At 30.8% G+C, this 14,094-nt stretch overlaps 1 protein-coding gene across 3 annotated transcripts; it reads right to left on the bottom strand.

The window, feature by feature from the left end:
* Nucleotides 1-2,274: 2,274 nt before the first annotated feature.
* LOC112527215 (G patch domain-containing protein 4-like) lies at nt 2,275-7,714 on the bottom strand. Of its 3 annotated transcripts, XM_025137691.1 has the most exons (11): nt 7,531-7,714; nt 7,325-7,409; nt 6,521-6,597; nt 6,381-6,408; nt 6,194-6,278; nt 6,043-6,109; nt 4,693-4,789; nt 4,285-4,466; nt 2,928-3,131; nt 2,747-2,860; nt 2,275-2,513 (listed from the first exon to the last, which is right to left on the bottom strand). In XM_025137691.1, the coding sequence occupies exons 1-11, from the start codon at nt 7,606-7,608 to the stop codon at nt 2,454-2,456; spliced, it is 1,077 nt and encodes a 358-aa protein (XP_024993459.1). In that variant the 5' UTR covers nt 7,609-7,714; the 3' UTR covers nt 2,275-2,453. The 3 variants fall into 3 exon arrangements, with proteins under 3 accessions (XP_024993459.1, XP_024993462.1, XP_024993460.1); XM_025137694.1 differs by lacking the exon at nt 2,747-2,860; XM_025137692.1 differs by lacking the exon at nt 7,325-7,409.
* Between the last annotated feature and the right edge of the window lie 6,380 nt (nt 7,715-14,094).

The following is a 14,094-nucleotide window of genomic DNA, read 5'->3' as shown; positions in this document are numbered from 1 at the left end:
TTCACAAATCTTGTTTAAAAAGCATAAACAATACAGTTACGCACACACTTTCTTTATTAAAAGAGAAAATAAAGACTAAAAACTGTCAGTCATCTAACTCTAGTACATACGGTCAGGTATATGTAAAGTAATAACTAAAACCAATACTGATGCTAATGAAATTTTGGAAGAAATCTTGAAACTATAATATCCGATATTAGTTATAGTTCTCTTGGTTTTTTTTCTCCTACTCTTTTCTGTCTGTCTTTTTTGATTTGTTACTCGTTTTTTTATTGTATTTTTGTCCGATTTTTTTTAAATAAACTTTAAATGAAATATCGATTGTATTTTTATTTATAATAATAATAATTAAAAAAAGGAAGGAGTCAAGAGGAGAAGGCGGTGGTGGGCTTTCAAAGGGGATTTGGCGTGAAGCATGGAGACGAAATGGTCCACCAAACCACTTGCTCCATGCCTACATACATAGCATGGGGATTTACCATCCATAAGCAAATTCAGAGTATGTTTGGTTTGACGGAATATTAACGGATCAGGATTTTGTAAAAAGATTCGGAATTTTTAAGGAGCGTTCGGTTTGATGGAATGATTTTGAGGTATTTGGATTTCGTTGAATGATTTGGAATTTTTGATGTGTTTGGTTTGTAAGATTTGAAATTAAAATGAATTCATTTATTTATAAATAATTTAGAAAAAAAAATTAAATTATCTTTTTATTAATTGATTATTACAAAATAAGGTTTTAATATATGTTAAAACATTATTTACAAATAAATCTTATGAAATTCTGTAAAATACAAATTTGAAATTCAAATAATTTTTGAAATCAAACATGGAATTGAAATGAAATTGGGATGCGATTGAATTCCAAATTTTATCCAATTCTACAAAAAAAAAGGAAAGTGTATTTGGTTCGTAGGATCTGGAATAAAATTGAATTTCATTTTTTATAGATAATTTATGAAAACAAATTATAAATCATTATAAAAACAATTAAATTATATTTTTATTAGTTGGTTATTACAAAATAAATATTCTTAACATATTTTAAACATTATTACAAACAAATCCTATAAAACCTCATGAAATACCAACTACCCGTATGCAATTTATAAATCTCATTTTTTGTAGGATTTCATTGAAATCCCGAAGTTCAATTCCAAACTTTCTTTAAGACCAAACACGGGATTAGATTGGAATCCAATTCCAAATCCCATATACCGTGCTTGTAACAATGTTTTAAAATATTTTAAAAAAATACTCACTATTAATTGTTTTTATAAGTTATCAATAAGAAATGGAATTCAGTGTTATTCAAAAAATTTCCATAAAATCCAAACAAATAGTTTATCATTGTATATTTTCAAGATTTTCTTTTATTATAAGCAGACGAATAATGCCACAAAGGAGTGTGGTCACGGTTAAGAATTTGTAACCATTTGAAAAAGACAATCGAATCCTTAGTGACCAATGATCATTGATACCGATACTTTTAGCAAACAATCTTTATTTAGCTTATTAAGATGATGGGTATTATTGTCATTTCGATACAGATAGAATTAACAAAGTTAACAGTGGAGTTATGATAGAATCCGGTGCATAGCAATAGCCAAGTTAATATACCCAAATATCAAACTTCTTTGCAAATTGCTATCGATTTTTTTTACTTTAATCATGAATATCTAGACCAATTTACGTATATTGGACAAATCTCATACGATTGAAGCTTAGAATGATGTCTTAATACACATTTAGTGGTAGCATTTTAATCACACACTTAATTTAATTGTGCAATTCAAGTATTAATTTAAAATTAAATATATTATATTTCAATTTGATATTAATCTACGACTAAAAGTCACGTAGTCCCATGTGTTAATCCATTTAAAGATTCATCAAAACAATTCGTATCAGTAAAAAGAACAAAGAACTTGTTATTCGCAATTTGCTTTAATTTAAATCCACACATGTTGCTACAATGTTGATGCGTGATTGATAATAAATGCACAACAAAACTAAGAGTATTCATGATTCGGTTTCATGATTCGATTCGGTTAACAGGAAAAAATGTGAATTAAACAGTAATTCACAGTTCGGTTCACAGTTGCATTTATTAATTGTAATATAAAAAATAATTAAAAAAAAGATTTAAACCAATTACATCATAACCAAATAAAAATAATCCTAGGAGTTAGCATGTTAAAATAAGTTTATCGTTAAAGCATTCATTGTTTTTTTTACTAGTTTTAAGAGCATCTCTAATGCAAGGTTCTTATAAGCAAAAAAAATGGAGTGACTTGTAAAAACTACCATTGTGGAAGGTCATATAAAAACCTCATCCTCTTTTTTGTTTACACAGACCTAACCTCTATATCAATCAAATCTATACTGAATGCAACTACGTAACTAACATGTCTTGCGAACCCTACACTCAACTTGGTCCGAAAGTTTTGTTCTCATTTTGAGGAGAGACGGACTCTCTTTCCTTCTACGGTGAACTTTTTACTGCGTTCAAGCTGCAGTAAAAAAAACAAGTTATTATGGTGAGATTAGAATGCAACCAAAGCAAAACATATGTAAATATGTAACAACTCGTCCCACATGGATAGAAAATGGGATCTGTAAGTTCTTTATAAGTCTCAAGTTGTAGACTATCAATAACTTCCACCATGGTTTTAAGTTGGATTCAAAGTTATTGGGTCAGTCTGTTGCTTTGGGCTGTTACAAAACATACAACCATAGTACATACCTTTTTTCTCAAAAATGCAAGACTATCTTTTTTTGAAGAAAAGTTGGAAAAAATGGAACAATGTTCATCAACAAGAACTTTAAGTTGTTTAAGCTTCAATGACTTCTCAGGTGCCTGAAAAATAAGTTGATCAGCATAAAAGAAAGTCCTGTAATGCGTTGTATTAATCAAAAGAACGTACTTGACAAAGAAGCTTTCTGCACAATTTCTTTAGCTTCACTTTTGATTCATCAAACTTCTGGGAATCTGAGATATTATCTTCAGATTCGGATTCTTCCCTCTCACTGTCGCTAAAAGACGTTTTTTTCCCTTGAAAGTGCACCCCGGCAACTTTCCTTGGACGGTCCTTAATACCAAGTCCCTGTTTTCCGGAAGTTGCTTTATCCTGCAAAAAAAATACTTCATGAGCAGTGTCGTTCCTAGCTCCTTCCAACTCTATTTTACTAAGTACGGCAACAGACAACTAAGGGGCTGTTTGGTTGGTTTTTCATTAAGTTCTGTCTGGATAAAGCCGTCTGTGTGGATTAATCTGTCTGTATAGATTGGAAAGGTTTTTGTTTGGAGGGTTGTTTCATAGATGGAAGGAGCGTGTAATTTAATTGGGAGGTGTAGGTTTGGAATTTTTTTGGCTTTCTACATAAAGCTCCCCCTAGAAGCTTAATGAATAAGCCACTTTCTAAATCATTACGCCACTACCAAACAGTCATGTATAGCTGACCGAATAAGTTGTGAGTCCTATTAAGCTCTTTAAGCTGCTAACAAACAGGCCCGAAGGCCATCTCCGCCCAATGAGCAAAAGTGCTAAAGTTAAGTGCTAAACTGCTTCTTGATGGGCCAAAAATAGCCCATGTTGAAGCACACTAGCACACATAGAAAGACAAGGATGAACCCCATTTTAACTCAAATAAATGCAAGTTTGATACATGTTTTATTTCTAATTGGTTGAAAATTTAAAAATTAAAAGAAATTAAAACTAAATACTCAATCAGGTGTATTGGTAGAATTGGGAGGTTCAAATAATGGATGACACTTCATGATTTAGTAAAATAAATTGGGTGGTTAAACAAGATATAAAAATACCAATTTAACTACTATACACTAAAAATGAACATAGTTGAATGATAAATTAATAAATATATATCAAATATATAAAAGTCCTATAATTTAGCACTAATTGGTAGGAGATGATTAGTGCTATTCTAGTAAATAGTGAAAAATTGAGTTCTAAAATTTAGCACTAATGATATCTTTAGCACCTTCGATTAGAGATGGTCAAGGTCTAAGAACCTTCTTCAACATTAACAGGTAATCACACATTCTCCCTGCTTTCTAAAGAAAGAGATATTTACTATTTGGTAGATCAACCAAACAGCACCTAATTGTGTTAATTTTTAGCTTATTTACTATTGTGTCTTTGAATGCTTATTATAACAATGGAGTATTCAGGTAAGCCGAGATATCTTCTATAACAGAAGTATAAATATAAGACGAGCTCAAAGCATGGTTAAAAGGGTAAAGAAACTTGACAAGATACATACTTGTACAAGTTTGTAAAGATTTTCTTGATCCTCTTCATGAAATGCAGTCCTATCGTTACAATTTTGAGCACCATCTGTTGTTCGAGACTTCTTTCTTTTGGATTGAGCTCTGAGTAATCCTCCAGGCACAAACCCAAATTTGTTGCCCCACCACTCGGGGGAAATGTCTTTTTCATCTTTAACTGCAAACAGAGGTGTTGTTTTGATACCATGAAAACATACACAAGTAAAACTACAACTAAATGCGATAGTGTATGGTATGTAAGAAGATGAAATGAAATATACAAGAAAGATGACACAATTGGGACAGATTATTTTAGAAAATTACAAGGTAAAAAGATAACGTTTTCTAAACTAAACATAATTAGTTCTTCTGAAGGTATAAATGTCTGGATCATTCAAATTTACCTTCTGCTTTGAGGTTATCGGATGCTTCTACCAACTCTAAGTCTCCATCTTCATCAAAAACAGACTCAGGTCCTGGACAATCATCAACCTTTTTGACCTGCAGAATGAAAGATAATTTTTTTAGAGGAGGAAAATGGATAAATAACCCCAGAATCAAACTAATAGTGCTTGAAAATACATTCTGTTTACGTCAACTGTAATCTATAGAAGCTCAAGAAATAACAGGTTCATGGGCAAAAGAATCTGAGACTTCTATATTTCAGTTTTGTAAGCTCTGGATACTTATTAGTAGTCTTAAATGTCACCTCAGCTCCAACATCATCTCACACAATTACATATTACTGTCTTTATTGTGAGACCCATTAAGTAATCTAGAGCCAATCTATCCATTTGTGAGCGCCACTAGAATCACAAATTGTCCTATCTACCACCAATCTCCTTAGCATATAGTTGATATGGATTATGATCCGTTATTGAGTTAAATAGAAAAGTACTGCTGCTTTGTCTTTGTTCAAATAATGTGTCAATTCATCCATGGCTCATAATTACCAATTGTAAATATCATAGAGTCATGATAATATGATCTGTTTGAATGTGAATTCTCCTAAATATCAAAGGGAAATGTTGAATACCATAGGAGAGTACAATGATCAATCAAAGTGAAGGATCTTAATCAGAATTCAAGGAAGCTAATTATAATTAACAGAAATAAACAATTATTTGCTCAACCTAATGTCTCAGGCTATAAGTCATCAATAGATGTTAATGGCAGCAGCCGGTTGCTTCCTATAATCTTATCTAAGATCATGTCTACACATTCAATTGATCAAGTCCTTCACAACTTGGTCAGTCTCATATCAAATCTCATTACAGGTAATTCAACTTGATGAAGCCAAATACCAGTTTCAATATGGTTAAACCATCTACAGGTTCGATATTACTTCTTAAGGGTTCGATATTCATTCCCGAACAAAAGATGGTCCATGACCATCCTCTCGCTATACAAGTACTTGAGCTTTGATGTCAACCCATAACTCCCCATGTTTTCCCTTCCTCCAGCAAAATATATATGAGCAGCCCATGTTAAATTGATCGACAAAATGCCATCATATAAAAAAAAAGTCATGAACTTTTACAACTGAATCTGTACATATTAACAAGCTATTACAAAGATTGTAATAGACCTAAAAAGTCGTCTACAAGCAGCCAAAAAGGCAAACATCCCATTTAGAATACAGTACTACCAAGCCCACCTCCAAATCTCTTTTCTACATAAATCTTTTTATTCATGAATACGCTTAATCAAAAAATGAGTGGTAATTGTTATAGGGCAAAAAGAGTAACACGTACAAGAATTCCTTCAAGATCCTGAGCGGAGTATGCATTTACAAGCTTTCCTCTTTCTCTTCTTTTGTATCTGGTAATAATTTTTTTTTCATGTATCAATGCTTGGATATTATGATAGCTGAAAATTAAACTTAATTTGTACAAGTATATGGACCTTCCTTGGGGCCGTGTAGCCTTGATAACTGTTTCACTATTGTCCTTCGGTGAATTTGTTTCATGATCATCCTTCTCCCCAACAACTGTAAGATTGCCATCAGCAATAGAGAAAAATAAAACAGGAACCATGAGTTTACAAATACTACAATATCATCATGATTACAAATCAGTTACCTTGAGCATACCTTCATCATTTTTTACTTCTATTGCTTGCTGTCAAAAATATACATGAAAATGTTGATTAATGACGAAACCCATGCTAATAAAAGCAAAAACATGAAACAGCCATCTCTTACGCTCTGGGAGAAAAAGGTGAAGAACTTACCACTTTCAATTTTTTTAGAATACTATCAAACTGTGCAGTATCAAATGCCCAAGCGTTCGGTTTCTCTAAACCAATACCTGTTTGCATCCAAATTAAAGGCAAAGACATTTAATCAAGATTCTTAATTTTATCCCTATATATATATGTCTTGAATCTGACAAACAACACTAACAACTCCAGATCATCAGATCCGAGTTCATTAGTTAAAGACAAAATCACAGAAACAGAAATTGAAAATAGCATGTACAATTTTGTGCTAATAAAACTACCATCTAGTACATACATAACTAATATCTTAAAATATCCCTTCATCTTTGTTCCATCAACAATCATATTGGCACTCGATCTACAGAAAATATAGACGATAATTATATTTCCTGCCCCATGATTAAAGTCTACTTTTGCTTGTAAAGCTTCAAAACGAGTACTTTCCAAATTTTAGCTAAAACTGTTTTCTATTACAGATAATTTATGTGTACCAATTCTTTCTTCATCGATCATCATCTCAAATTTCTCATCCATTTGAAATTCAATACCAATCCACTTGATTCTTAGAAGTAAAATATGGACTCCAATTTGGGTCAGAGGTACCAATACTAACAAATCAGATGATAGAAAGTTACATTTCCAACTAAAGCTAACTAATGAACTACAGATTCCACTTTGATCCCCAAAATTGAACTAAAAGATTGATATAGTTCTCATGTCCGTTCTTACAGAAATTACCAATTCTTTCATTTTAAACTTAGTAAAATTAGACCTTTCAACGATCATTAAAATTACATTAAGCAACAGATCATTTACCAAGAGTGTCTTGTTTGTTCGTAACCCTAACGTGACCTTTGATCCCTTGTTTGTCCTTACCAAGACCTTCGCCTTCTTCCCATCCCTACAAAATACATATGTAGTGCATCGATCAAACATATATCCGAACCTATCAAATCTAAAATCACAACTGGACTGGATTTGCACTTATGATGTAAAGGTGAGCCGGAATTAATCAAACTAACCATTTGTTTCATGAGACGAAAGGCGGCGGATTTCTTGGCAACGCCTACGTAACATAGAGGAGCTTCAGAAGCGGCCATGATTTACTCCGGAGAATTTGATTCCGGCGACGATTAGTGTTTTTCTCTCGCTATCGAGACTGCTCGACGGACGAGGAGGAGCAACAAGGGTTTAGCGGCGTTGCCAAGTACGTCGGCCGAGGAAAACCATAATGTGGACATACGACGCCGTATTTTGACTCCACCAACCGTCCAACCCCACATATTTCCTCTTTCATCCCTTATATTTGGAATATTTTACATAACCCCTTAGTTTTACCAAAATTTACACAATAATATTTGAAAACTTATCTATACTATATTATAAAGTATTTGACAAAAACTCTTAGAAACTATTTTTTATACATAAAATATTGTTTATTGATGCATATTACTTAAAATTCAAGATTACAAGCAAATAATGCATAAGTACAACTTATTAAAGCTCTATACTTGAATTCGTGTAATTAACTACAGATAAACATAATCAAATATTGGATAAACATTTCATTTTAAATANAGAATAATTATCGAGTTCCAACAAAATAAATAATTATTATCTTTATAAAAAAAAATTATATTATTAAACCAAATATACATTACTTCATTATTGTACATAAATTAAATTATAAAAAAATTGAATTAAAAAATTACACAAAAAATGAGGAATTTCAAATAGTTAATTTGATACTAAATTACTAATATCGATATATTTTGGTCAAAATTTTATGATATCTTTAAACATATATTTTATTTAAAAATAAAAACATCATCGTTTTCTCAAAATCACATAAAGCCATATTATAACATCAACTGAGATAAAAAAATAAAATGAAATATTAAAATCACGATGTATCTCGCTGCATTGCGCGAGTACGCTTCTAGTATAATCTAATATATATATATATATATATATATATATATAGTTATTATAATCTAACAAAATAAAAAACTAAAAAAGGAAAGGGACCAAAATTATAGAGGGATCGAAACAGCATGACAACAATAATAACCAAAATTATAATTAATTTAAAATAGAAACTAAATTTGATAATAAATTACAAGCACATATGTAATTTATTTTTGTTATTTATACTATATTATAAAGAATTTGATAAAAACTTTTAAAAATCATTTTTTATGTATGAAGTATTGTTTATTGATGCATATTACTTAAAATTCAAGATTACAAATAAACCGTGTGTATGTACAACTTATTAAAGCTTCAAGTTTATATTCATGTAACTAACTGCAGACAAATATAGTCAAATACAAGATAAACATTTCATTTTAAATATAAAAAATCTACAACATAATTGGGATAATTATTAAGTTCTAACATAATATTTAATTATTCTCTTTGTAAAAACTTATATTTTTAAATCAAAAATAAATTACTTCGTTATTATCTAAATTAAATTATAATATAAAAAAAGTTGAATCAAAAAAATTACACAACAAAACAAGAACTTTTAAATAGTTAATTTCATACTAATATCGATATGTTTTATTTTTAATTTTAAAGATTTCTTTAAATTTATATTTTATTCAAAAATAAAAACATTATCGTTGTTCTTAAAACCACATAAAACCGTATTATAACATCGACATAGGACAAAATAAAAAGATACATTAAAATCGAGATGTATCTCGTTGCATTGCACGAATACCTTTATAATATCAAAATAAAAATAAAAAAACTTTAACTTATTCTTATTTTGAAAAACCAACGTTCAAAATCCACTTGAAATTCAATACCAATCCACTTGATTCTTAGAAGTAAAATGATTTAGCCATTTGGGGAGCTTAATCCATACAACCAACTTTTTTTCCATTTTAAAAAATGGTTTTCTAGAAACGATCCACCTTACCAAATATAGTCTTCTCAAAAACGATCCTCCGTTATCACCACCGCTACTCCTAGGTAATTACGAAATATCTACACACTTGAGAACTCATCTATCACCAAAGTGGTTACGTTTTCGGTTGATTTGTAGATATTCTAGGATTTTATAGAACTGGTTCTTTATTCTTATGAATTCATCTAAAATGGTCTTTTGTACGATATAATGTAAGAATTGTACCTAAATCATGATTTTCAAGCATTAAATAATTGTATCCAACTTTGTTGTGATTTTCAAGCTGTTAAATACATAATTTATTGTCACTTACCTCGTAAGCACTTACCGGTAAAATTTAACATTATCGTTTACTTATCGGATAAAATTTATTCATTAAAACGAATCGTATGCAACAATTTATCCCGGTAAGTGCTAACCATGGTAAGAGTCATCGTCCTCACTTATCGGGTAAAACTCTCGATTCTTGCCTTCTCTCTTACCGGGTAAGTTTTTAGTCCTTGCCATATTCATCCGGTAAAGTAAAATAACTTGATAAGCGCTTACTCGGATAAGTGTTTGGTAAACGACACCTTAAACTTTTAGAGTATGCATTGTTGGGTTTTAGTCTCGAGACTAGTCCTAGTCCTACATAGGAAAGCTCTTAGAAAAATGGTGGGTTTATTAAGTGTAAGCTACACAAGGTATCAAAATGGTTAAGAGCCCAATACATGGAATGTGTTGGGTTTTGGTGTGGGCTTAGCTAATTATTTAATTGTCAAAAGACAAGGCCTTGGGCTCTATTGACCTTAAAACCGAACTTTTTACTAATATTGAAACAGAGTAAAAAGCGAGTTTAATGTGACCAAAGTCGCACTAAACCCGCATTTGTCTCCGTTTGGTTCGACAAAACGGAGTATGATGCGACTCCCATGCGGGTAAATCCACATCTAACCCGCATTAATCCTTGGACGGTTGAAAACAGTTAATTTCGGTTGGCAAATTTAAAGGTATAAATACCTTGCCTTCCCTTTCAATTTCAGATACACTTTTTCCCACCAAAATTCTCAAAAAATCCCTTGCTTTCTCAAGAACACATTATTGATTCGATGATATTTATCCTCAAGGCGACATTCGGAACCAAGCACGATTTGGGGACGAAATTTCGTCTTAGGACACTACACCGGCGGGCCTCTATCCTCTTATCTTCGTTCATTTCTAGTACGTCATCGAAAAGGTACACGGATTCTTGATTTAATCGATTTTGTTAAGTTTGTTTTTATATATTTATTGTTTAGTTTGTGTTATCAATATGATTGATCATAACATGCATTTAGCACATTTCTTGACCAAACCCTACACACTCTAAGATGCCTTTTCAAACGTGCTCGTGTTTCGAGTCAAGAGATAGCTAAAATAGATACTAAGGGTGGAATTGGTATGGTACCAACTTTTTTCTCTAATACCATGTATCAACAAATTATAATTGGTATGTAAAATCTTATACCGTATATCAACCAACCATATTTGGTACCAGCTTTTTTCAGTTGGTATTGGTTTTGTACCAACTTCAAGATACATGTATTAAACTTATCATTTTGAGTTTGCAGGGATACACATAATGTTTAAGTGTTTTTATTTGTAAGAAATAAAATTTGCAATCATTTAAATACCCAAGCAAAAAGCCAGTAATAACAAAACTTACAAATAAATAACTATGATTTATGATTAATGAATAAATAATTAAATAAGTCATTACCACAGTACCACCATGGTAATCGACTTCCAATACCGTGTACAAACCAAAATTATATACTTGATACCATACTACCAACAAATGTAACTGATACCAACTAAATTGTCATCCCTAAACTTATCTTCTTCACCCGTCCTTAACCCACGGTCCATATTGTGATCTGCTTTTGTAACCAAAAGCAGCCGTTACTAGATGGGTCTTTAACAACCTTTTAAATCAACAATGAGATGCATGTTATAAACCAAACCAATCATCCATGGTTTTACATAATCATATCAACCAAAAGACAAATTATCAAACACTTGACGCGCATTAATTAACGAAATCAAACATGTGTTCTATTCTCGTGCTGGAGTTAAAGCATCTCTGACTACACTGCAAAACACCAATTTTACAGGTGATGAAATTCCAACCACATTTCAAAACACCTGAAATTTTATAGATCAAGAAGAGAGGAATATCGATGACTATTTGGTGTTTTCAACTACATAAATTTTGATGGCCCCCCACTTAGTCATTCTAATTTATTTTTATTTGTTTTTTTCAAATTTTAATATTTACTTTGCAACATAATAAATGTTATATTTAAAAAAGTATAAATATTATACTTAAAATATGGTTTGATAATAATAAAATATGTTATTTTAATATGGGGTCCATAAATTTAGTGATTTCTAGAGTGTGAATGTGTGATTGGAATTGAATTTTTTTTTCTTGTGTTAATAGGCCGACCAGTATTGGTGGGGTTTTTTAATGTTAAGGCTGAAGATGGTATATCAAAAGCATGTAAAATATTCATACGAATCACATATTTGAAATGGAAAAGCTAGATCCAACTCAAGAACATCATCAAACCTAATCAAATCCCTAGATCGAAGAAATTTCAAATAAGATATTGATCAATTCCTGAAGATTTGAAAGATTGAACCCGAAGCTAGTCAGAAAGATGATCGATTGTTGTTTTTATTTTTATTTTTTTGTTCTTCATGGTTAAGGATTGCAATTTCTTGATACCCATATGCAAATAGATTGTAGATTTGATTTTTTTTTCTCTCACAAATAAATAGAAACTGAAATAAAAAAGATTGGAAAATTACATTTTCTTTTCAAACTAATTGTAATCCATATGAGATGAAGAAGATCAGAAATTTGAGTTTTCCCCCAAACTAATTGAAATCCAGATGAGATAAAAAAAATCATAAATTTGTGTTTTTCTTCAAACAAGTTGAAACCCAGATAAGATGAAGAAGATCACATATCTGGGGGTTTCCCCAAAAGATGAAGGATGAACAAAGAAGATGACCACTTTCTGGTCATGTTCGTTTTTCACCATCCAAGTTTTAATGTACAAATTTTAGTCGTTGATTCAAAAAGTCAACAACAAAATTGTTAATCAGAGAATTTTGGTAAAAAGACCATTTTGCCTTCAAAGTTAACAGGGAGAATAGACATTCGTTAAGAAAAGACTGATTTCAACAAAAATTGTAAAACCCAAGGGTCTATAGGTAATAAATGAAATTTAAGAACCGATTTTTTAGAAAACCCCAAACTGCATGAACCAAATCCATAATTCACTAACAAGGAATAAATTACAATTTCATCCATGTGGTTTGTTAAAAAGAGTTGTGATTTTTATCCCCACAATTAATAATTTATTGTTATTTTCGCTCTTGGACTAATTCCTACATTTAAGTATAAGGAACTAAAATGGTGACGATGAGTTCCTGAACCCTTTTCTATGAAGTGAAGGAAAGTAAAATGAGGAAAAGAGGAGGGAATTAAAAAAAAACTCGTGTCTTGGAAACCTTTTAATAGGGGTGTTCAAATAAACTGTTGGACCGCTTAAACCGGCCGAACCAAGTCAAACCGGACCGTTTTTGACGGTTTGAGCGGTCTGACGGTTTGGTTTGATTTGGAAAATAGTAAAATCGGGCGGTCCGATCCGGTCTGCAGTTTGGACCAAACTGACCGCCAAATATATATATATATATATATATATATATATGTATATATTTTATTTAATCATTTATTTTATATTAGCAAGCCTAACATTTTTAATTTATGGACTATGGTTCAAATATATCCCTAAGCTCAACATAAAGTATAACATCTAACATAATCAAAATGGATATTTAATCTAAAATTATAAATTATATATGTTTTTTTAAGTTTAACATTTAAAGTTCATTAAAAGCCCAAACTGTCTAAACCGGTCAGACCAGACCTCATTTTCGTGGTCTGGTTTGATCGGTCTGGACACTTGATGTCAAACTGCTCGGTTTGAAAATTTTATAAACCGCCATTACGGTTTGGTTTATGGTCTGAGAGGTTAAACCGTCCAAACCGGACCGCAAACACCCCTACCTTTTAAGGAGAGAAAGGAAAAGAAACGGAAGAAAAGAAATCATAAGTTTTCTTCCAAAACTTTCCGTCCAGATGTAGGAGGAAAGGGGAAGGAAAAAAGAAAATAAATTAAAACCCTTTAAAAAGTTATTAAAATTACAAAACACCAAATTTTTAATAATAAAAAACATATTTTTAAAGAATATATTTTTCTTATGATCAAGAACATGTTAAATCTCAAAAATTAAAATAACAATAAATTAAAAATCATATGAATGAAAATAACAAATTATTAACAAACCACAGGGACTAAACACATAAAATCTATACTATATTATAAAGCATTTGGCTAAAACTCTTAAAAATTCTTAAACTCTTAAAACTCTTAAACTMTTAAAAACTCTTAAACTCGTTCATCCCTATCCGATTTCATCTCATATCTGAATTCGTGTAACTAACTGCAGATAAACACAATCAAATACATGATAAACATTTTATTTTAAATATAAAAAATCTAAAATATAATTAGGATAATCATTAAGTTCTAACAGAATATTTAATTATTATATTTATAAAATGTTATATTATTAA

Source organism: Cynara cardunculus (assembly GCF_001531365.2).
Source record: "Cynara cardunculus var. scolymus isolate 2C chromosome LG 15, CcrdV1, whole genome shotgun sequence".
Lineage (NCBI taxonomy): Eukaryota > Viridiplantae > Streptophyta > Magnoliopsida > Asterales > Asteraceae > Cynara > Cynara cardunculus.
This window is presented reverse-complemented; position numbering and strand designations above follow the sequence as displayed.